Source organism: Astyanax mexicanus, chromosome 19 (assembly GCF_023375975.1).
Source record: "Astyanax mexicanus isolate ESR-SI-001 chromosome 19, AstMex3_surface, whole genome shotgun sequence".
Taxonomy (NCBI): Eukaryota; Metazoa; Chordata; class Actinopteri; order Characiformes; family Acestrorhamphidae; genus Astyanax; species Astyanax mexicanus.
The window spans coordinates 28,110,374-28,133,635 of record NC_064426.1 but is presented as its reverse complement, the minus strand read 5'-3'; the positions used below and the strand labels follow the sequence as shown (position 1 = coordinate 28,133,635).

Sequence of the window (23,262 nt, the reverse complement as noted above, 5' to 3'; positions counted from 1 at the left end):
ATTATTAATTATTTTTAAGGCATTTACAACCTAATGAGTAACTATTAATAAACTAATTGTAAACCATTTATAAACTCTTTATAAAGGTAGTCTTATTTTGAAGTGATTATATACTGTATATACCGAAAAAAGTGTTAAAGAAAACAGAATATTACTTCCTGTCTGTCTCTGTGTTTTTATTGCTCTCTGTTAGGCCTGTCACAATAGCATTTTTTTTGTGGACGATACATCATCTCAGAAATTATTGCAATAAACGATAATATTGTCATTTTAAGACAGTTTCATTTTAAATGTCACTGACTTAATGATAATAGTTTAGCATAACAAAGCATTTATACCCTTTTACAACAAAACTTTAAATAATTATAGTTTACTTTACCTAGTGCAGTCCACACTGTGTGTATGTTGAAATTTTAACGTTGAATCAACGTTTAATGTTCAATGGTTGTGCTAACGTTGAAATTTTAGTGTTGAATCAACATTTAACGTTTAAAATGTCCTCAACCTCCTGTCTTTTAAATTAGCATTTTATATTTCATCACCACATCATTTCTAAAAACGGTTGGATGGAGAAATTAAACAGTGTTTTACTTCTATTTGCAGTAACTGCTCTTTAATTTAACATCATGTTCATGTTCTAATAGTTTTACTGTTTTAGTGTTTTTGAGATCAGATGTTGAATCATATTGGTAGTGGTGGTGGGTAACTTTCGTTATCCTCAGCTTGACGACAGTGATGTAAGTTTTAAATGAATTAGGCAGTGTGTGTGTGAAGGTCTAGAAGGCCCTTACTGTTCGTCAGTGAGAAGCACACAGAATACAAATAACACTCACTGAGCTGGAATATCCATAAAATCAGTGATTTTAAGGGTGTTAAATCTTCATAGCATCAATAAATTGTACATGCATCTGTGTGTGTGTGTGTGTGTGTGTAGGCCTGTGGCTGGAGCTGGAGGTGGTCTACACCGGCTCTCTGCAGATGACTCTGGAGACGAAGATGAATCTGAGGAAGCTGGGCAGAGAGAGCGTGTCTGAGGCAGAGAACATCACAGAGAGCAGTGGAGTGTTGGGGTGGGACCCGGTTTCTCTCATTAATGTGTGTGGGTGTGTGTGTGTGTGTGTGTGTGGGAGGGAGTGGGAGGGTAAAGCTCACTCCTCTGCAGTCACTGCAGTTTTGACACTGAGAAATGATGTAGAGAAAGTCTTTAGAGAAGTATACTCTCTCTCTTTCTGTCTGTCTGTCTCTCTTTCACTCTGTCTTTCTCTCTCTTTCTCTCTGTCTTTGTCTGTCTTTCTCTCTCTCTCTTTGTTTTTGTCTCTGTCTGTCTGTCTCTCTTTATCTCTCTTTTCCTTTCTGCCTTTCTCTCTCTTTCTTTCTGTCTCTGTCGTTGTCTGTCTTTCTCTTTCTCTCTTTCTTTTTTCTATCTCTGTCTGTCTGTCTGTCTCTCTTTCTCTCTCTCTCTCTTTCTGTCTCTGTCTTTGTCTGTCTGTCTCTCTTTCTTTCTCTCTCTCTCTTTCTGTTTCTGTCTTTGTCCCTCTTTCGCTCTCTCTCTTTCTTTCTGCCTCTGTCTGTCTGTCTCTCTCCCTCTCTTTTTCTCTCTCTCTCTCGCTCTCTCTCTCTCTCTCTCTCTCTCTCTCTCTTTCTTTCTGTGTGTCTGTCTGTCTCTCTCCGTCTCTCTCTCTCTTTCTTTCTGACTCTGTCTGTCTGTCTCTGTCTGTCTGTCTCTCTCTCTCTCTCTCTCTCTCTCTCTCTTTCTTTCTGTCTCATATAAATGAATAAATAAAACAAATAGATAAATGAATAAGAAATCAATAACAGTGTTATTATTTGTAATTATTTAAAATTATATATATTATTATATATAAATTATTATTATTCTCTCTCTCTCTTTCTCTCTCTCTTTACTGCTATTTTTATACAGCAGTATGTTAATACTATTCAAGAGTTTTTTGCAGATCCTCTCTGTTTTATAGTGAATCTCCAATAGCAGTATTGATCAGTTCTGTGATTAGTCTATAGATTAGAGCTAGACTAGAGCTAGATCTTCCTCCACATATATAAAAGCACTCTTACTCATTCCACTGCACGTTGCTTTGCTTTGCAGTCTAACCGCGAGTCAGATGACACAACTGTCCAGCAGAACGAGGTCTGAGCTCAGCACTGTTGTGTGTAGATTACAGAAAGAAAACACAGACTGCAGTCTAAAGCTAAATGAATAGTGTAGGCTCTAGTTTATTTCATTAAGTAACTTTGTGCTTTGTCTCCTTATTATAATCTCTTTTTATGTGTGTGTGTGTTAGCTCCAGGCCTAGGCTCTGTATCATAGCAGACAGTGATGAAGAGTCGTCTAGTGCAGGCTCGTCTGATGAAGAGGATCCGATGCCATGTGAGCCGCAGGGCAGTCTCGGGGACAAGAGCACGCCCCCTGGGGCTGATGGGTAATAATTCTCCCTTCTCCTTAATAACACTTTCAGGACAGATGGGATTTTTCACTTAGAGTTATTTTAGCCCTAAAATGTTGAATGTTCTTATTGCAGCAGCATCAACCAAAGAGTAATATATATATATATATATATATATATATATATATATATATATATATATATATATATATATATATATATAATTTTTTTTATTTATTTCTCATTTTAACCTGTTTTCTCAGCAATTTGGAATCACCCAACATATTTATTAAGACTGGTTTGAATCCCGGTCATGCAGCTCGCTTTCAGCCAGCATTAGCCAATAAAAGAAAATGGACTGAAAAACGAGTGAATCAGGAAAAGCCCCCGGACTTAAAATTAGGATTAGGATTCATGGCCTCGCCCTCCTTGGCTTGCGACTGCCCACTGCAGAGCCGTGGAGGGAGTGTCTGAGTTCTGTTAGCCAATCAGAGGCGATATGGTTGCATGTCATGAATATTCATGAGTAAGTTCTTATTGCCCACTCCTCCACCAAACCGAAAGAGCCTGAAACATTCATTCATACTATAGACCTCCACAAAATTAATGACAAAACCATATAACTTTAATATCATATTTTTGCACTGTAAGGCGCACTTAAAATCTTTCATTTAAATTTTCCCAAAAAACGACAGTGCACCTTATAATCTGGTGCGACTTATGTATGAATTCTACCAGTCAGGAATTAAGGAGCAGTAAACCGCTAGTTGATAGTCATGCAGCTCGCTTTCAGCTGCTGGAGCCCGAGGGAGCACAATTGGCCTTGCTCTCTCTGGGTGGGTAGATGGCGCTCTCTCCCCTCATCACTTCTAGGGTGATATCGACAGTGTTGGGAAGTAACGGATTACATGTAACGGCGTTACGTAATCAGATTACAAATTATAAGTAACTGTAATCCGTTACAGTTACTGCTTCAATAAATGGTAATCAGATTACAGTTACTCTGCTAAAATAAAAGGATTACATTGCGGTACTTTCCTATTTTTGCTCTTCCAACACTGACAAAACGCAAATAACATTTTGCGGTGAAATCGCTCTGATGAAAGGGAACTGTCTGCCCCTCGTCCCATCTCGCTGCACACACACACACACACACACACACACACAGGGAGGAGGGGCAGACAGCGGCTCCGCACACACAACGAGACGAAATTAACTGACATTTTGGTCAACGAATAAAAACAAGACGAAAATGTTTGGCAGAGACGAAATCCAATCAGAACTGATTTAGTTCTGTGAAAGGTAGGGACCAGTTAGGAAGAGATCCAATCACTGCTACTTTAGCGAAGGTGGAGTAGCGCCGCGCGCTCAGTTACAAACCCGGGAATTAACCTGTCGATACGGAGCTCGACTGGAAGTTAACTCGACAGTGTTCAGCAGGGAGAGAGAGAGAGAGGGGCGATATATTTCTCCTTTGACGTCGCGAAAAACAAGATAACGTGTAAACCGCGTGGAGCGACTCCATCTCCGGTAAAAACACCACTAATCTTTCAGCTTCTGCAGAGCAGAGTCACACAGATCTCCATGCAGAGATCCACGTTTTAATGCTGATGTTATTTCATGAGCTGATGTGTTTAACTCGGCAGTGCACAAAAACACAGAACTGATACAGAACTCACTCATTAAGATCAGATCATCTGTTTAGTCTCACACTGGGAAAGATATAGCTAGTGTTAAAGCAGGAACAGGTCAGAAAGTAACTCAATAATATATCCAAAATAAAACAATAAAATAAGTGAATCTATGAACCTAAAAGTCTGTGTAAAGTTCCTTACAGCACTTTCTCATAAGTTTCTCACTTTAACTCATGAAGTCTCTCAGTACATCCTGAGAGCATCTCTACAGGACAGTGTGTGAAGGTGTGTTTTTGATCTCATTTATAGACTGTAGCTCCAGTAGATGTGCTGGAGATAAAACTAGATCCTTTAAAAGCTGTTTTTGCATCTACAGCTCTGTTTAAACTATAATTTAACTATTCAGTTGTTTTATGACCTGATTTCTAGAGCAAAATTTTAAATGTAAAATATATATAGTCACACACCTATAATAATAATAATATACATTAAATCATATATAAATATATTTCACATTCAAACATTAACAATATTACTCAAGTGGTTATTAAACGTTTCATTTCATATAAGTGTATAGTTAATAATTCAAGGGAACTGATGAAAAAGCATTTACATTTACACCCTTTACATTTTAGTCGACTAAATTTACTGTAATTTTAGTAGACTATATTCTTATGACATTAAGTCGACTAAAACTAAAAACATTTCAGATGACTAAATTGTGACTAAAACTAAATACTATTTTCGTCACAAGACTATGACTAAGACTAAATCAAAATTTGTTGTCAAAATTAACACTGGTGGCAAACCTGCAAGTAGATAGCTTACAGTTGTTGTTACATTGTTTGGTTTTAAATTGTTTTATTATCAATTTATAGAAGTGTTTCATAAAATTGTTTGATGAAATGGTTTCATAAGTATTTTTATAGAGTGATTGAAAAGGCTTTTTTAATGGTTTATCTATTTGTTAACTGGAAAGAAAAATAAAATAATAATATGCAATATGTTGTTGCTACATTCATTCAGGCTTAAAAAACGACAATATTTAAAGTAATCCAAAGTAATCAGATTACGTTACTCACTTGAAGTAATGTAACTGATTACGTTACAAATTACATTTTGAGTGATGTAATCAGTAATCTGTAAGGGATTACATTTTAAAAGTAACCTTCCCAACACTGGATATCGATCAGCCCAAGGCATCTGTGAGCTGATGTATCAGAACCTAGTTGCTGCGCTTTCCTCTGAGAGCGCTGTGATGCTACTCGACAATGCTGCATCAGCAGCAGTTCAAAAACAGGCACTGTATCGGAGGAGGCATGTATATGCTTGTCTTCACCCTCCTGGTGTTGGGGCATCACTAGTGATAGGGGGAGTACAGCTGAGAGCTGAACTCTTTTTTTCTGAAAGTGTTCTTAGAAAGGTCACTGTGACACCTCTCTCGCTGCAGGCACAGCAGTGGAAGCACCAGCAGGAAAATTCTGCGCTTTGTGGACAAGATAGCCAAGTCCAAGTACTTCCAGAAAGCCACAGAGAACGAGTACATCAAGAAGAAGATTGCAGAGGTGTCCAACACCCCCCTGCTGCTCACTGTGGAGGTGCTGGAACTCTCTGGAACTCTAGCTGTCAACATTCCACCTCCCCCTACTGACCGAATATGGTACTAAGGGCCTTACTGAGAAATTATGAAATAAATAATTTATGCAGCTGTGCTTTGTAGAAACTGCTGATGAAGATGATGGTGGTGGTGTGTGTGTGTGTGTGTGTGTGTGTGTGTAGGTATAGTTTCCGTTTGCCCCCAAGGCTGGATCTTCGAGTGAAGCCCATGCTGGGCGAGAGGGAGGTCACTTTTTCTCATGTCACTGAGTGGATAGAGAATAAACTTCAGTGCGAGTTTCAGGTAAGTGCACACACACACACACACACACATACACACACACACCAGTCAGACAGCCTATTATTGTGAATTAGTTTCACATTGAAGGGCAGCCTTTACAAAGGCTTTTTAATATGATGTGACACAATATCTGTCTCATTTAACGTTGCAATTTCATGATAGTTCGCTAACTATTGAACTATTCCAGCATGCACTCCGTTTTACGACTAACCAACGCGTAGCCCCTTCAACAGAGAGCCGAGAAGGGGTTAGACAGTCATGGCCCCGCCCCCGGAGTAAAAATCATGAATCTGATTTGTTAGATTGTCCTGCAACTTTGCTAACATACTCATTACTAAACCCTTCTCAAAATCAGGAAAAAAGCTTTGATTGGTCAGTACCGCTGTCAGTCCCGTAGCAACTGAAAAATGCAGACTAGTGCTTTGAATTAGTTGCTGTTTTTTATTTTAGTTAATTTATAAACTATATGCTTATAGTTTACAATAACTATAATATATATTTCCTTATTAAATATTATGTAAGGAATTACATGCACCTATTGTCGCCCCTTCTCTGAAGGGTTACAAGGGCCTTACTGCACACCACTGCATAAAGAAGTAATTTATATGTACATTATGTGCATATGTACCGTATGTAGTTGTAGAGGTTCCTAATGGCGTCTTGCGATAATACATCCAATGCAACTTTAAGATGTCATTTGACTAGAAACATAATTTAGTACTTGGTCCCATTGCCAGCATTAGCCAATAAAAGAAATTAGACTGAAAACGAGTGAATCAGGAAAAGACCCGAGACTGATGTAAAATTAGGATTAGGATTGATGGCCTCGCCCACTGTGGCTTGCAACCGCCCACTGCTAAACCGTGGAAGGAGCATCTTAGTGTTGTTAGCCAATCAGAGGCGATATGGTTGCATGTCTTAGATATTCATGAGTAAGTTCTTATTGCCCACTCCTCCTTCATTTATACTATAGACCTCCACAAAATTAACGACAAAACCATATAATTTTAATATCATATTTTTGCACTGTACGGCGGACTTAAAATCTTTCGTTTTAATTTTCCCCAAAAATGGACAGTGCGCCTTATAATCTGATGCGCCTCATGTATGAATTCTACCAGTCAGGAATCAAGTAGCAATAAAGCCACTCTGTTTAAGTACAGTGTTATAAGGGTGAGTTTTCAGTGAAATTTTCTTCAGAACAAAGCAGTATTAACATTAGCCGCTAAATGCATTAAGTGCTAGCTCTTTCAGAGGTGTTCAAAGGTGTTTTCCGAGGCGAGTATATTGGACTGTAGTCTGCATGTTTACCAGGTTAAAACAAGTTACATGGCACAAACCGCTAGTTGATAGCACCCTGCGTTTCCGAAACATTCAGTGTTTTTCAGTGTAGCGCTATCGGGTGGCATTTACTAGCGCTAAGTGCTGCCAACTGCATTGTTGAAAAATAGGAAATCTTAGCTTACTGTAAATAAACAAAAGTCCTTTATTCACTTAATCTTTGTAGAATAACATGGCAACACCCTTGTTCCTTACTAGTGTCGCTTAAATTGTGCCGTGTAATCCGATGCGCCTTATGAATGAAAATACTGATATGACACTTGATGATCAGTTGACATACTGCTGTCCTGTTTTACAGGACATTCATTCATACTATAGACCCCCATTAAAATGAAATATATATAAAAAATGTATGATAAAATATCATATATATATATATATATATATATATATATATATATATATATATATATAAATATATATATAACAAACACTGTTTGCTTCTCTCCTCATGTAGAAAGTCTTCGTGATGCCCAACATGGACGACCTCTACCTGCCACTCATGTCCTCTGGGATGGACAATCCTACAGACTCCCAGCATTCCTCAGAAGAAAGTCAGGAGCGGCTGGAGTGCGAAGGTTTGGAGTGTAAGACAGGCACTCAGAGGAGCACAGAGGAATGAACGGAGCATGCATTCCTCTCCTGAATGAGGCACATGTGGGTATAGGCGCTACAGAGCTGGCAGAGGGACCAGGAGACATTGGTGGTGCTGCAGCTCTGCATACACTGGAGACAAAGCTGGAAATGAAAAATGGTTAATGGACTTCTAATAAAGTGCCCAGATATCTGTATGCTTAGTCCATGGCTTCCAGTGATCTGAAAGAAGGAAAACCATTAAAAATGGGACCCATGTGGGTTTTAAGGTGGTCTGTAACGATGGTAAAGCCCCTTTGCTAAGCCAGGTTGGGTCCCAATAACAACAACACATAGAGTACAAACCCACTCAGAGCTCATCTGTGCCCACTAGGAACCCACCTAGCTCACATTCTACTTACAGAAACCCCACATAAGCTTATACTGTATATATTTAGCAGGAAATGTCTTCTGAAAACACAGACGTAAGGTCAGTATTCAGTAATTAGCAGATACAGATTTCGTATCACGAGCTCATCTTCAGAAGCAATTCAGAACCAAAAAAAAAAAACCTGCTTTAGAAGGAAAAAAACTCTGCTAATTTTCAAAGAGACCATATTACTGTAGCCTTTATTCTGACCGACATATGAACATTTTATGAAGGATGAGTTTGAAGCAGTTTTGCATGTCTCTGCCAATAAAGACTGACTGGAAACAACTGTCTACGTGTTGTCCTGATTTATCATTGATCTTTTATAGACTAATCTACCAATGAAACCATGCATTAAGCGTCACTTATCACACTTAGGGCCATGTTTTAGCGATCTATAGCACGCCGGTCAATTTTGCATCGTGCAGCTAGATTTAGGGCGTGTCTGTGTGTCTTTGGAATTGTGAGGCTGCAAAAAAATATGCCTCTTGTGGCTCAAAACATGCAAAAGGCATGAACTAATTTTCTTAATTAATCATGGGTGTGTTTTGGGCGTAACATGAAATAAACAAATCATTGTGCCAGTTGACATTCCCTTTAAGAGGCAGGTGAGCTCTGACTTTGGCGCGTTTTTATCCTAACAGCGCGTCTCAGCAGAGGACACTGACCTGCTCGTTGATGCTGTGAAGATATGCCAGCAGCTCGTTTTAAGGATCAGCAATGGTATTTTATTTTTTATTCTGTATTATATTGTTGCTGTAGAAGCTGAGTTTGCGTTCTGATGTGCGTTTATGTATATGTGTAAAGGTATGATGGCAAGGCTGACTGTTGACTGTTGTCAGGGTTTTAATCAGTCAGTGGTTCACCTGTGTTTTCCGCTGCCAAAGTAGCAAAACACCAGATATTTACATGAACACATCCTCACTTCAGCATAGATATATTCTCGAACTTCGATGCTATTTTAACAGCGCGGAGACCGCACCGTGAAAATAGACAGTTGACAGGTAGGTGGTAAGGTAGGAATTAGCATCGCAACACGCTTTGAGCAGGGTGTTCGATAGAGCCCTTAGTATCAGTTTTCCAACTGAAAGATAAGAGCTGTACAACAGGGCCAGGATTGTAATGTTAGCTAAGATTACTTATCCTTAGCATTAGCATCACTTTTTGTCTGGCTGCCTTTATTGATGTAAATTTTATTCAGTCAAAACGTGGCTTGTGTGTCACAGTGGCACTCCTGAGGTACATCTATGACTAAAATAGCACTAGTATAGCACTAAAAATAGATTGTTTTTTCAAGACATTTTGACCTAGTGGTGTTATAGTTACTAAAATAAGACAAACATTTATGCCCACTAGGAACCCACCTAGCCCACATTCTACTTACAGAATCCCCACATAAGATTATATTGTATATATTTACCAGGAAATGTCTGCTGAAGTAAGGAAGTAAGGTCAGTATTCAGTAATTAGCAGATACAGATGTCTTCTCATGAGCTCATCTTCAGCAGAAACTCAGAACCAGAATGTGGGATCAAGAGAAAATCTAGATAAGATGAGCTGTACAACAGGGCCAGGATTGTAATGTTAGCTAAGCTTACTTATCCTTTGCATTAGCACCAGTTTTTGTTTGGCTGCCTTTATTTGTGTCAATTTTATTCAGTCAAAATGTGGCTTGTGTGTCACAGTGGCACTACTGAGGTACATCCATGACTAAAATTGCACTAGTATAGCACTAAAAATAGATTGTTTTTTCAAGACATTTTGACCTGGTGCTGTTATGGTTACTAAAATAAGACAAACCTCAGCCAATGTTTAAGTTAATTGCCTTTTATTTACTGCATTTTTTTTATTGATTAGTGGAACAACAGGTACCGCCTCACAGGGGCTCCTCTTGGACAGGCTCAGGAGCTTTCTTAAGCAAGTGCTTCTTCAGAGGGCCCTGTGGGTGTAAGACATAGTTAATGTGAGAGGAAAGAGAGTGAGAGTCAGAAGTATAATAATGATTATAATGATAATAAAAGAGTTTATTCAATGTATTCAGTGTCTTTAAATTGTTCTTGAACCCAAGGATGAGGAGAGCACTCAGACTTTAATAGGGTGTGTTGAAAAAAAGGGCGATATATTAAAATTGTAGTATCTATTCATATTTCGTAATATAAATGCTGGCAATATACAGTACTGTGCAAAAGTTTTAGGCACCTGTGGGAATTTCAGTAAAGAAAAAGCTTCTTATCTGTGAAGTAAGTGTTTATTAGCTCAGTAAAACACTAAAGCATTACAATAAATACAAACAGCAAATTTACAAAAAGCAAAGCTTTTACAGCCCTGTTTTCACAGGATTAAAACATCACCGAATCTCTTCTCCTCATCTGAGTTTAATAGAGTTATTTCTAGTTCTCATCATATCAATCAACACCTGGTTCGGTAAATTACTGGTAAATGTGGTAAATCAGGTGAGCTGTTGACGGAACTGAACATAATATACACATGCTGGCTGAGGGAAATCATCCAGGAGAAATCTGGAATCTCTACACTTAGTTCTTCAGCTTGCCTCACAGGATATAACATACTTAGTTAAAAATGAGAATTCCTTGTTGTGTTTTACTGTATTTATGTTTATTTGCATCTGTTTAAATCATATATGGTGCTTTTTTCAGGTAAAAACACTAATATTGCTGAGATAAATGGATTAGTGTAATTTGCTTCGATGCCTAAAACTTTTGCACAGTTCTGTACATATTCCATTTTTTTACATGGGGTTGAAATATTAGAATTAAAATGAATTTGTCTCCTATACCTATAATCTCCATTCTGGTTAAGTGGTGCTGCCTGACTTACCATGAAAGCAAACTTCTCCTGAGGAGTCTGGAAGCAGCCGTGGCCGAACTTGGAGGTGGTGTCGATAAATTTGAGCTCAATGCTCTCTCTGGCCTTGCGAGAGCTTTGCTCAAGCATTGACTGAAACACACACACACACACACACAAGTGAATATATCTGATATACAGTGGCTTGCAAAAGTATTCATACCCCTTGAACTTTTCCACATTTTGTCACCTTGCAACCACAAATTAAATGTATTTTATTGAGATTTTAAATGAAAGACAAACACAAAGTATTGTGAAGTAAGTGTGAAGTGGAACGAAAATGATACGTGGTTTTCAAAATTGACGTGCAAAAGTGTTCAGCCCCCTATATCAATACTTAGTAGAGCCACTATTTTGGGGTTTGTCTCTACCAGTTTTAAACCGGGTAAAATTAAACCGGGTATCATTTTCGTTCCACAACTTCAGAACTATGCAAAACTTTGTGTTTGTGTTTTTAAAATAAAATCTAAAAAAAAAATACATTTAAGTTTGTGGTTGTAAGGTTACAAAATGTGGAAAAGTTCAAGGGGTAAGAAATACTTTTGCAAGCCACTGTACATCTCTATACCAAATAAACATCATACCAGTTTTAGATAGATAGATAGATAGATAGATAGATAGATAGATAGATAGATAGATAGATAGATAGATAGATAGATAGATAGATAGATAGATAGATAGATGGATGTGGATGGATGGATGGATGGATGGATGGATGGATGGATGGATGGATGGATGGATAGACAGACGGACGGACGGATAGACAGACAGACACATAGACAGATAGACAGGTAGGTAGATAGAAAGGTAGGTAGATGTAGATAGATAGACGGACGGACGGACGGACGGACGGACGGACGGACGGACGGACGGACGGACGGACGGACGGACGGACGGACGGACGGACGGACGGACGGACGGACGGACGGACGGACGGACAGATAGATAGATAGATAGATAGATAGATAGATAGATAGATAGATAGATAGATAGATAGATAGATAGATAGATAGATAGGTATAGATAGACGCATACAATCACAGAAAATTTGTTATTTTCCAAACCTTTTAGTGGTTATAATGATTTGGCTTATCAGTGTATATTAAAAATAGATTGATTCAATGCATTTTGTATTGAATGGCTTTCTTAACCCTTTCAGTTTCCATGTATTTTCCTATATATATATATTTTTTCAAATGTTTTGTTGCACATAACACTAATTGAGACGTGTTGTTAATCGGAACAGACTATAAATAAGCAAATGAAAAAGTTTATAAGCCAATGAAACAACAGCCTAGCCCTGCCCACTGCACTGAAAAAAAGCAGCACTAGAGCCAAAGAGGCAAATTAAAATAGACATAATAGAAAGGAGACATACAAAACAGTTACTTATTTTAGTTCATTGCATTTAATGTTTATATAGATCTAGAATCTTGCTTTGTTTGCATTACATACAGTAAACAGCATTGTTATTATTGGTACCACTTTAAAATAAGACTACCCTTATAAAGAATTTATAAATTGTTTATAAATCAGATTATTAATTATTATTGAATGAGTTGTAAATGCCTTAAAAACCACGGATAAGCTGTTACAACACATCAATTAAAAAGGCAACGTTAATCCATTGTTTACAGCTTAGTCATTTAATTTATAGTAAATAGTTAAACATGATTATTAATATGTTAATATGACAGGTTTAATGCTGATTGATGGAAACTCAAAGTAAGATCAGTATCTAGAAAGATATAAGAGGTTTGACAGTATGAGTGTAGAATCACTATTTTGCAAAATTCTGCTCACTGTTGCCATTTCTGTTTATGTTATATATTTATAACACAAAATACAGGTGTGAAAGGGTTACTCATCTAAAGCATACCTTTCTGAGCGTGAGCACTCGTTTCTTTGCCCCGACCACGCAGCCTTTAAGCATCAGAAAGTCGTTATTAACCTCTCCGTAACGAGGGAAGCCTCCCTGATGGGGTGACAATAATTAACAGTCAGTTTTGCAAAGATAAAACCATAATTTCTGTTAACATGATTAACGGGATTACCATTGGAGTGATGGTTTTCTGGGTGGTGTCGTAGCTGGTGGAGGCGTTGTTGTGAACCACCTTGCCATCCTGGATGTGCACCCCTTTCCCAATACGGTAAATCTGGCAAAAAAAATAAACATTAAAATTGGATATCCATTAAAGTTTGAAGGAATAATATTACAATAAATAAATTATATTAATAATTAAATAATAACCTTCTTGTTAAGCTCTGTGCGGTGGTGGTACCCCTTCTGGCCAGCGCGGGCAATGGTGTAGCCCACACGGGCAGGATGCCAGGCTCCAATACAGGCCACCTTCCTCAGGCCCTTATGAGTTTTCCTGGGCAGCTTCTTGGTGTGCCAGCGGCTCGTCACCCCTAGAAGAGCAGAGGCACCAAATTTGGGCTTCATAATAACTTCTCCTACTGATTTCAGCTAAGCTAAGCTGGACTTCTGTCCATTTTCATACATAAAAATCAATATCAGATATTTTTCAAGTCATTACGTGGCGGGCCACAAAAAAGAAAATTCTGTTTTGGAAAATGAAGTGTAATGGGATGGAGTGCTACAGACAGTTCCTACCCATGAGGGAAAGAAAAAAATAAAATAAACACACCGCTCCTCACGCAGGATCTAACCTGTGTTGTCAGGGTCTCGGCCCAATACACTATTGCTGCCCCAGCTAGTGAATTGGGACACGGCTGGGGGAAAAAAACGCCCTTATAAGGATAGGGATAGGGATAGGGAGCCCAAGAACAGGCGGAAAAACGAGAACAGGTAGTAACTAAAGTCACACGGAGTGCAGAGACAGAGAGAGACAGGGGAGGAATGTAAACAAAAGCTCACCAGAAAAGCATTTTATTTTGTATTTTTTTAATCATTATCGTTCATAATACTTAAAGCAACCTCACGGACCAGATGTTTCACACCTGGTATACACAGTCAAGAGCCGCACAGCTTTTGGAACAACTCAATGTGGTTTGAGGGAAACATTTGATAATTCAGACCCTGTTTACAACTGGTCATTTCATGATACTTGAGCACCAGGATTATAGTATATGGAAATAAGTGTGAAATCACGCAAGACTCATTTAAAACAAATACAAATGCCATCGCTACTACTTTAGGTTGTAAAGTTGGTCTGAGAAGCATTTAAAACAGATACAAATCTGATCACCCAAACTAACCACTTCAGGAGGTGGTCTGAGACGAATTTGAAACGGATACAAATCTGATCAATTAAACCACTTCAGGAGACGCATTTGAAATAGATGTAATTGAATTGTAATTCACTCACACCACTTCAGAAGATGTTCTGAGATATATTTGAACAAATATAACTCCTATCACTTAAACTAACCACTTCAGAAGGTGGTCTGAGACACATTTAAAACAGATACAAATCTGATCACTCAAACTACTTCAGGAGGTGAGCTGAGACGCACTTTAAACAGATACCAATCTGATCACTCAAAGTAACCAGTTTAGGAGATGGTCTGAGACGTGTTTGAAACAGATTCAAATCTCTTTACTCAAACTAACCACTCCAGGAGTTGGTCTGCGACGCATTTAAAACAGATACAAATCACATCACTAAACCTAACCACTTCAGAAGATGGTCTGAGACACATTTGAAAAAGATACAAATCTGATCTCTCAAATTAACCTGTTCAGGAGTTAGTCTAAGATGCATTTAAAACAGATACAAATCACATCACTAAACCTAACCACTTCAGGAGGTGGTCTGAGATGCATTTGAAACAGATACAAATCTGATCACCCAAACTAACCACTTGCAAGGTGGTCTGACACGTATTTGTACAGGAGGTGGTCTGAGACGTATTTGAAACAGATAAAAATCTGATTACTCAAACTAACCCCTTCAGGAGGTGGTTTAAGATGAATTTGAAACAGATACATATCTGACCTCTCAAACTAACCAGTTTAGGACATGGTCTAAGACACATTTAAAACAGATACAAATCTGATCACTATAACTAACCACTTTAAGAGGTGGTCTGAGATGAATTTGAAACAGATACAAATCTGACCTCTCAAACTAACAGCTTGAGGAGTTGTTCTGAGACACATTTAAAACAAATACAAATCGGATCAATTAAACTACCCATCTCAGGAGATGCTCTCAGACGCATTTGAAACAGATGTAACTCGAACCACTCACACCACTTCAGGAGGTGGTCTGAGATGCACTTAAAACAGATACAAATCTGATCTCTTAAACCATTAGGAGATGGCTTGAGAAAGATTTAAATGGATATAAATTCCATTATTTCTAATTACTTCAGGACCTGAGACACACATAAAAGAAATACAAATATTTTCTTAACCATCTTACAAGATTAAATGTAAGTCCTGCTTTCTTGAGACTGTCATTGGCTTACATGTACCAACGTCTACATAAATCATTGCTTGTGTGTGCATATTTTAATCAAAGTAATAATCTAATATTTTTAATCTTGGGTTTTATGGTTTTAAACTGATTGACTTTTCTTGGGGTTGAAAGAAGTTTAGCAGTTGTTTTTGTTGCTTTAAAATATTCATTCCGAGAATCAAATCACACTTGAGGAATCTACTGACCTTGAATCTGGACAGCATTATAAATCTGTAGCTCGTATGCGATAGCTCTCAGCTGAAAGTGATGTAATGTGCTGAATGAGTGTGATCCTCCCAGAGGTGTAGTATAGCCCTGCATCAGCATTCAGTCTGCACCGAGACAAAGCACTGAGAGCCACCCTCCCGCCATCCATCTTACCCTTCACACCGTGGCCTTTAGTCACCCCGATCACATCGATCATCTCGTTCTGGCAGAACACAGCGGACACGGGCACCGGCTGCTCCAGACGCTCCCTGACCCAGTCCACCTTCTCCGCTACGGTTCCTCCGTTCAGCTGCACCTCCATGACGTGGGCCTTCTTCTGCCTCAGGGGCAGCAAGCGCATCTACAGGAACGAACACAGAGCTGAGCACAACCTCAAAACATTATTTTATATAATTATATGTATATTGTATATTACATTTTATTGAAAATGTATAATATGATTCAATCCCTGTCTAAAACATCAAGTATTTCCACTTATACAGCTTTACTAAAGTGTACAGTTTCCAGAGTTGGAAAGCAACTAATTACATTTACTCACATTACTGTAATTAAGTAGATTTTATAAGTAATTTGTAATGTTCTAAGTAGTTTTTAAAAAAAGGTAATTTTACTTTTACTCAAGTACATTTTGACACAAGTAATTTACTTCACTACATCTCACAACTCCCCATTACTGAGTAAAAAATGAAATGCTGCGGGGAAAAAACGAATTTGAGTTTTGTTCTCCATGGCAGCGCAGCTGAACTTTTTCCAGCAGTATTTATTACAGTTAGCAGGAGAGACGCTGTGTGGATCAGCTGTGTAGCCTGGGGTCTGTGCACGCGGCTTGGGGGAACCGGTGTTCTGTCGAGTTATGCTACCCATCGATATGTGCTTCTTTGCGGCACTGCGCATTCCCAGACCAACATTTTTTTGTATTTTTTCATGTTTTTAATGATAATTCCTTAAGTTTATATTGGGAACACTGAGCAATCTGCTTGAATGTAAAAAAAAAAACATGTAAATAGCAGTTAAAGCTAAGAAAAAGTAAAAAAAAATAATAATGAACTGTAAAACTATAAAAAATATAGTTTATAGTCACCTATACGACCATAACCTTTTAACAGTAAAGAAAAAAAATGGATCATAGATCATCATCTATGCCACTTGTTCTTGAAAATGTTTTATGGGGTGGTCTGAACAAATACTGCCTGAAAGGTCCAAATAATTTAATTTAATAATTATTTAATTTACGATTTGTACTTTTTTTTTACATCAAATAAATAAAAGTAACTATGTAACTTTTACTCAAAGTACATTTTAAATTGAGTACTTTATTACTTTTACTCGAGTAGATTTTTAGATAGGTACTTTTACTTTTACTTGAGTAGAATTTTAGCAAAGTAAAGGTACTTTTACTTACAGTTTCACTGAAGTAGCTCATTTGCTTATAAGCATTCAGGTGCAGGCCATCATCATCATTTTGTGGTTTTATGTGTATTCTCAAAAATTCTCGCTGCCCAGAATGCACCACACTCTGACACCGCTCATTCACTCCCTCACATGACATATCAGCTGACACCTCCCAGACCACAATCACCGTAATATTGATCACACTGTTACACTCACTATATAAGCCCCTTCACCACACACACTCTTCGCCGAGTATTTGACCTGGTTCCGTACGTCACTTGCAAAGCGTTTCTCTTGTACGTGTTTTGTTTATCCTGTGACCCTTGTGACGCTTTGCCCTCTGCTTCTGCCTTGCCATGTTTTGATCTCTGCTATCTCATCCTTACATTTATTTTTTTTTGTGGTTTTTGACCCTGATTGTTGTTGACCACATTTTTGGATTCTCTCTTTATATTAGGAGAATATCTCACTTTTTTTGAACATTCCTAATAACTTATTTGTGTATATCAGTTATTTTCAGATTATTTGTAAGCTTTTTCTTAGTAAGCTTCTATTTTTATGAAGGCATTTTAGGGGCTCTTGAGGATAAAGTCGTAATATTACGAGATTAAAGCCGTAATATTATGAGAATAAAGTTCCATAAGTAAAATTTACAGTATTTATGTTTCTTTGGTCGCAAAAAATGAAATACAAGGCAGGAAATGTCCACACATTAGAGCGCTTTCCCCACACGGGGCGCTTCTTGAGGCTTTTTTGAACATTCCTTCAAATTTATTTGAGTATATGAGTTATTTTCAGATTGTTTGTAAGATTTTTCTTAGTAACCTTTTACGATTTCAGACCAATACAATATCTAAACTACTTTTACGACAATAACAATAACAATAAGCATTTACGTGTGAATCATCCAATCATTTTGTGGTTTTATGTGACAGAAAAAAAATGTCTGTATTCACAAAAATCCTAAATCTTAAGGAGATAAATGTCAGATAATTAACCCTAAATAGCATATAGTATTTTTATGTAGGCATTTTAGGGGCTCTCGAGAATAAAGTCGTAAAATTACGAGATTAAAGTCGTAATATTACGAGAGTAAAGTCGTAATGTTATGAGAATAAAGTTCCATAACTAAAATTTACAGTATTTACGTTATTTTAGTCACAAAAAAATACATAAAAGGCGGGAAACGTCCACCCAGCAGCGTGCGCTCTCCCAACACGGGACGCTTCTTGAGGCTTTTTTTTAACATTCCTTCGAATTTATTTGAGTATGTGAGTTATTTTCAGAATATTTGTAAGCTTTGTCTTTGCAAGCTTTCATGAATTCAATAAGAAAAGTCAGTATCAATATTTAAAAAAGCCTTTAACTACAATAACAAACTATTGTCTCAGTATCTGTTCATTAGAAAGCCAGCTATGCTCGTGAATGGTTTGCCAAATGGAATACATGACCACCCTGCCCCCACTCACCCCCCCCCCCCCCCCCCCCCCGTCCTCAACCAACCTGTTAGTCACCTGCACCTGAAGAAATACCTGGACGTCTATAACACAACACATCATCATCTGCTATGAGAAGAGTGTTTGGTGTGTAATGGCCATGTAACAGGTCTGTGCTATGAGTAAACACTGCCAACTTCTGTTTGGCTTATTTATAACCTGCTATTTGAAACCGCAGCCTCAGGCTCACAGGCGAGGAACATTTATTATGAGCTGGGCTGTAATGGATGACTCATCTATTGCATGTGATAAATAGAGGGAGTGTGTGGACGGCTAAGACCTGATGCTAGCTAATGTTAGCATTGTAGGAGCGATGACCTTTGCCATTTTAAAGCAGCAGTACTGAAGATTTTTTGCTTTTAATTTAAAGCAGGAGTAGTGTGTTTCGAGTAGGGAGTGGCACAATATTGTAACAAGTGCTTTTGCAACATCCCTCTAACATTTATTATGTTAATTTTATAAACATAGATGTCTGGTAGGTTTTCTTGGAGTTTTTCTTGCAAATCACTTTTCTGACAGCTTTTACTGATTACATGTGAAAGCATGGCAATGCTACTGATGCTGATACAAGAGTTACTGTGAACAAGGAGATATCAAAGTGACAAATATGGTGCCCTATGGTACAGCCTGTGCAAGGTGCATCGAGATGCTTGTTGCTATCTTTCACCCCGTCAACAGTCTATTTTCATGCCTTGCACCTGCGCCGTTAAAATAAATAAATCTACACTGATTGTCGTGGTGGTCGGGAAGTGAGGTTTGTTCAGGTAAATTTCTAGTGTGTTTCAATCTTGGCTGCAGGAATTACAGGTGCGCCACTGACTGATGAAAATCCTGGCAACAGTCAACAGTCAGCTGCCCAATTCTATCGAGCAATGCGGGAGCACCATGCATACTGTGTGCTCTCAAATAAATGCACTGCAGAACACAAACCTGACTTTTAACTCAATAATAAACAGAATATAGAATAAAATAACATTGCTGTTCCCTTAAATGAGCTGCTGGTGTATCTTCACATTGTGAACGTGCAGGTGAGTATCCTCTGCTGAGACATGCAAGGCATCGTTAAGATACGAATGCAAAGTTAAGATACGAATGCGTCGAGAGCTCACCTGCCTCTTAAAGGGAATGGCAACTGGCACGCTGATTGGTTTATTTCATGTTATGCCCAAAACATACCCATGAATAATTAAGACAATTAGTGCATGCCTTTTCACCCTCAAGATACGAAAGACACAATGACCAAAGCTCTCAATCAAGCTGAGCGATACGCAATTTACTGATGCACTATAGATTGCTTAAATAGGGCCCCTAGACTTCATCTGCTTATTTTTGCATTGTTAAAGCTCCACTAGGTAGGATTGAGATTTTGTGCTCGTGGGCTCCCCCTACAGTCGCAGAGTGTAATTAAAGTTTCAGGCAGATTAGTTTCTCTTTCTCGTTTTCTGGCATTTACTGACATATTCGGTCTCTTTCCAGCTTCTGCCAGAGTGTCTGTATGTTAGTTTGTAAAGAATGAACCAGTAGTCCTTGTAGAACTGTTAGAACTAAAGGTCGGAAAGCAGGTCACAGTTCTTGCGAGCGTTGGTCGCGGCCGCCTCGGAAAACTTCTCAGAGGAGCTCCGGCACAGACACGAGAGCAGCGCTTTTCCTCCTATTACACCTCAATGGAGTGCTGCAGTGAGTTTCAAGCTGTAATTTTACTTCTTTAAAAAGATCAAAAATCAAGGAAATCCTACCTAGTGCTGCTTTAAACCAAAGTAATGAATGAATTAGAACTGAAGAAAGCTGGCAAACTGCTAGAGAATGTGGTGCTGATGAGTCCTTGCTATAATCACCAGATTCATTTACTCTGAAAGGTGACTCCACCACACGTCACGTTTTAAAAGTACTTCACTGCATTCTCTGTGCAATTACACATTCTCACCAGAGTGGTCTCTAAATCCCCAAATTTACAGACTGTCACTTTCAAATAAAGAGGCTGAAATGCTAAATTAAAGTGTAGTTTAATTAATAGAACTTTCTTACTTTAACATTTTATAAGTTAGTGTATATATTTATTCTGGGTCTAAAGTGCATCAGTATGTCAGTATTTTACTAAGTGAAGCCGATGTTCTATTAACTACCTGAGAATGAACGATGACTCTGATGACAGAGCAGTATTTCTTCATCAGGGTGAAATCCTTTTCCAGCTGCTTTTTGCCCGTTTCATCCTGCCACTTCTTGCTGTATTTAGTGAAGGCCTTCTTCTTACTCTTGTACCTGAAGAGGAATTATGAGGTTGTAGGTTAGATGTAAAGATTAAATAGCAGAAAGTCATATATGGCAAAAATTATATATGTCATTGCATACATTTGCAAGCTCTCCAGTAATGTAATAATTAGAGAAAATAATTAATTAGATGCATTCATCACCAGTTTTTGTAGAATCGTCTCTTGCACTCATCGCTAAGATGTTCAGCAAATATGGTTTTGAAGCTGCGCAGACCCTTTATGGTGCTGATGTATCCCACCACGCCCACCACGATTATGGGAGGAGTCTCGATAATAGTGACGGCCTCCACCTCCTCTCGCTTTGATATCTCTGTGAGAGAGTAAATAAAAAGGGTTAAACTATAAAACATTACTCTACTCTACTGCATATCTAGGCAACACTGTAAATGTCATGTAATAAATATCTGGTATATGCTTAATCAGAATTAAAGATCGATCTGGCCTAAAAGAACCAAAAGTTCATGTATGTGTCTCATTTAAAATTTAAGGCCCCTCAGAATTCTACCAATGAAGTGTGGATATACTTTGAGCTTGTTAAAGGGAGATTTTTTTATATGGGCAACTCTATGCCCCTATCACTTGCATTGTAAGGCTGTTGGGAGCATTGGCTGAAAGTGCTGTATTTTGTAACGCTGGAAGTGAATGGAGGTGGGCTATTCAACAAAAGTTCATACTCATTACCATGTTTCAATGCAACCCAAGTTCATTTCACACTGGAGTTCTCCTTTAACTTACCGGTGGGCTGATTGTCAGAATCATGGACAACCTGCTATTCTAGACTTCAGAACTAAGCTTCAGAATAACCAATATACAGTACCTATCATAGCAAACAACAATATGTACACTACCTAATTAGTGTCAGTTCAGAAACACAGCTAAAAATTCACTCGCTTACTGAAATATAATCCTTGTTTAAGGACTACGTTTTGATCAATTTGTCTTTTTTATTATTATTATGTTGATGAACACTATATATACTATCGATGACTCACTCATGCCAGTGCGATGCACCTCCCTCAGTGTGTGGGTCATGCCAGCTTTGTATCCCAGGAACGCAGTGAGGTGGACGGGCTGTTTGGGGTCGTCTTTGGGCCAGCTGCGTACCCTCCCATGGTGCCTCTTGCTCCTCTTGTGGGGCAGGAAGCCCATATGCCCGTGACGAGGGGCATGGAATTTACGATGAGACTGTGAGGATGACACACAGCAGACACATATCAATAGATACTCCTTGTATTTAAAAGTACATGTTTAAAAATCCCTGTTTGTAACATTTCTGTGCTTTTGTTTGCCAATATACTTTTATATTTATATTAAGTTATCCAAAAGCAGAAGAAAACTGTGATTAAAAACCAGGGTTATTGCACCAAATATTGATTTCTAAACTCTTAAAACTTTATGAATATGAACTTGTTTTTTTTTTTTTTTTTTGCATTATTTGAGGTCTGAAAGCTCTGCTTCTTTTTTATTTTTCAGCCATTTCTCATTTTCTGCAAATAAATGCTCTAAATGACAATGTTTTTATTTGGAATTTGGGAGAAATGTTGTCTGTAGTTTATAGAATAAAACAACAATGTTAATTTTACTCAAATATATACCTATAAATAGCAAAATCAGAGAAACTGATTCAGAAACTGAAGAGGTCTCTTAATTTTTACCAGAGCTGTATATAGGGCCAAACTGTCCTATATTTAGATCAAATTAATTCATACACTCCTAAAAATAATTATTGGCTATGCACACCATATCAAATATTGTTATTTTGTCCCGTTATTCTTGAGCTTGTTTCTAACAGTTAAAAATTGATTTAATACACTCAAAATATTCTTACAAGCTTACGTTGAAAAATATTATAAAAATCCACATTTCTATGTGATTCTAGATGCTTTCACTTCTTAAATTCATTATTTAGTATTGCTTTAAGTTCTTTAAGTTCTAATTGAGGTAACAAAATCATGAATAGGTCATTCTGCCACGACCCATGCCCTGACGCCATGTCACATCCACACGTGTATCCTAAAAGAACCTCAAAATCTTTCTATTAATCCACTTTACACAACCACAGAATGCCAACTAAAGGTTAGAGTTCATCACACTCCCTCCACTACAACCCCTAAACAACAATCCATGCCTGAACACTCCCTCTAACCAGCTTTAAGGCCCGAAAATAAGCGAGATCACTGACCATGGCTGTCTTATCGGTCCGAGCGCGAGGCAGAAAGAGACAGCGCCAAGTGCTGTTCTAAGACTCATGCTTAAGACGACACAGAGTTTAAGCGCTCTAAATTGGTGGCTGGCCCAGTTATGGAG

At 38.1% G+C, this 23,262-nt stretch overlaps 2 protein-coding genes across 3 annotated transcripts in view; one reads left to right on the top strand and one right to left on the bottom strand.

Annotated features, from left to right (window-relative positions):
* The window catches only part of LOC103042457 (testis expressed 2, like), a 34,326-nt gene extending 25,756 nt beyond the window's left edge, over positions 1-8,570 (top strand). The window contains exons 9-14 of one of the 2 annotated variants that reach the window (XM_022667033.2): positions 935-1,070; positions 2,105-2,146; positions 2,301-2,438; positions 5,487-5,696; positions 5,816-5,936; positions 7,732-8,570. In XM_022667033.2, coding sequence (XP_022522754.2) covers positions 935-1,070; positions 2,105-2,146; positions 2,301-2,438; positions 5,487-5,696; positions 5,816-5,936; positions 7,732-7,896 — 812 coding nt within the window. In that variant the 3' untranslated portion in view covers positions 7,897-8,570. The remainder of the gene's footprint in view (positions 1-934; positions 1,071-2,104; positions 2,147-2,300; positions 2,439-5,486; positions 5,697-5,815; positions 5,937-7,731) is intronic. The other variant, XM_022667034.2, reaches the window with a different exon arrangement.
* A 1,518-nt stretch (positions 8,571-10,088) lies between these two features.
* LOC103042136 (60S ribosomal protein L3-like) lies at positions 10,089-23,214 on the bottom strand. Its single transcript, XM_022667032.2, has 10 exons — positions 23,138-23,214; positions 21,948-22,140; positions 21,097-21,265; positions 20,809-20,944; positions 15,951-16,137; positions 13,394-13,554; positions 13,197-13,298; positions 13,022-13,117; positions 11,116-11,235; positions 10,089-10,216 (listed from the first exon to the last, which is right to left on the bottom strand). Exons 1-10 carry the CDS (start codon positions 23,138-23,140, stop codon positions 10,154-10,156), a joined length of 1,230 nt encoding a protein of 409 aa, XP_022522753.1. The 5' UTR covers positions 23,141-23,214; the 3' UTR covers positions 10,089-10,153.
* Positions 23,215-23,262: the final 48 nt, after the last annotated feature.

Excerpts from the sequence above, each read along its gene's own strand:
- LOC103042136 (XM_022667032.2), bottom strand. Across the intron at positions 16,138-20,808 it reads GAGTCATCGTTCATTCTCAG|ATGCGCTTGCTGCCCCTGAG; the intron begins GTAGTTAATAGA and ends TCGTTCCTGTAG. Across the intron at positions 10,217-11,115 it reads AGGAGAAGTTTGCTTTCATG|GGCCCTCTGAAGAAGCACTT; the intron begins GTAAGTCAGGCA and ends TTACACCCACAG.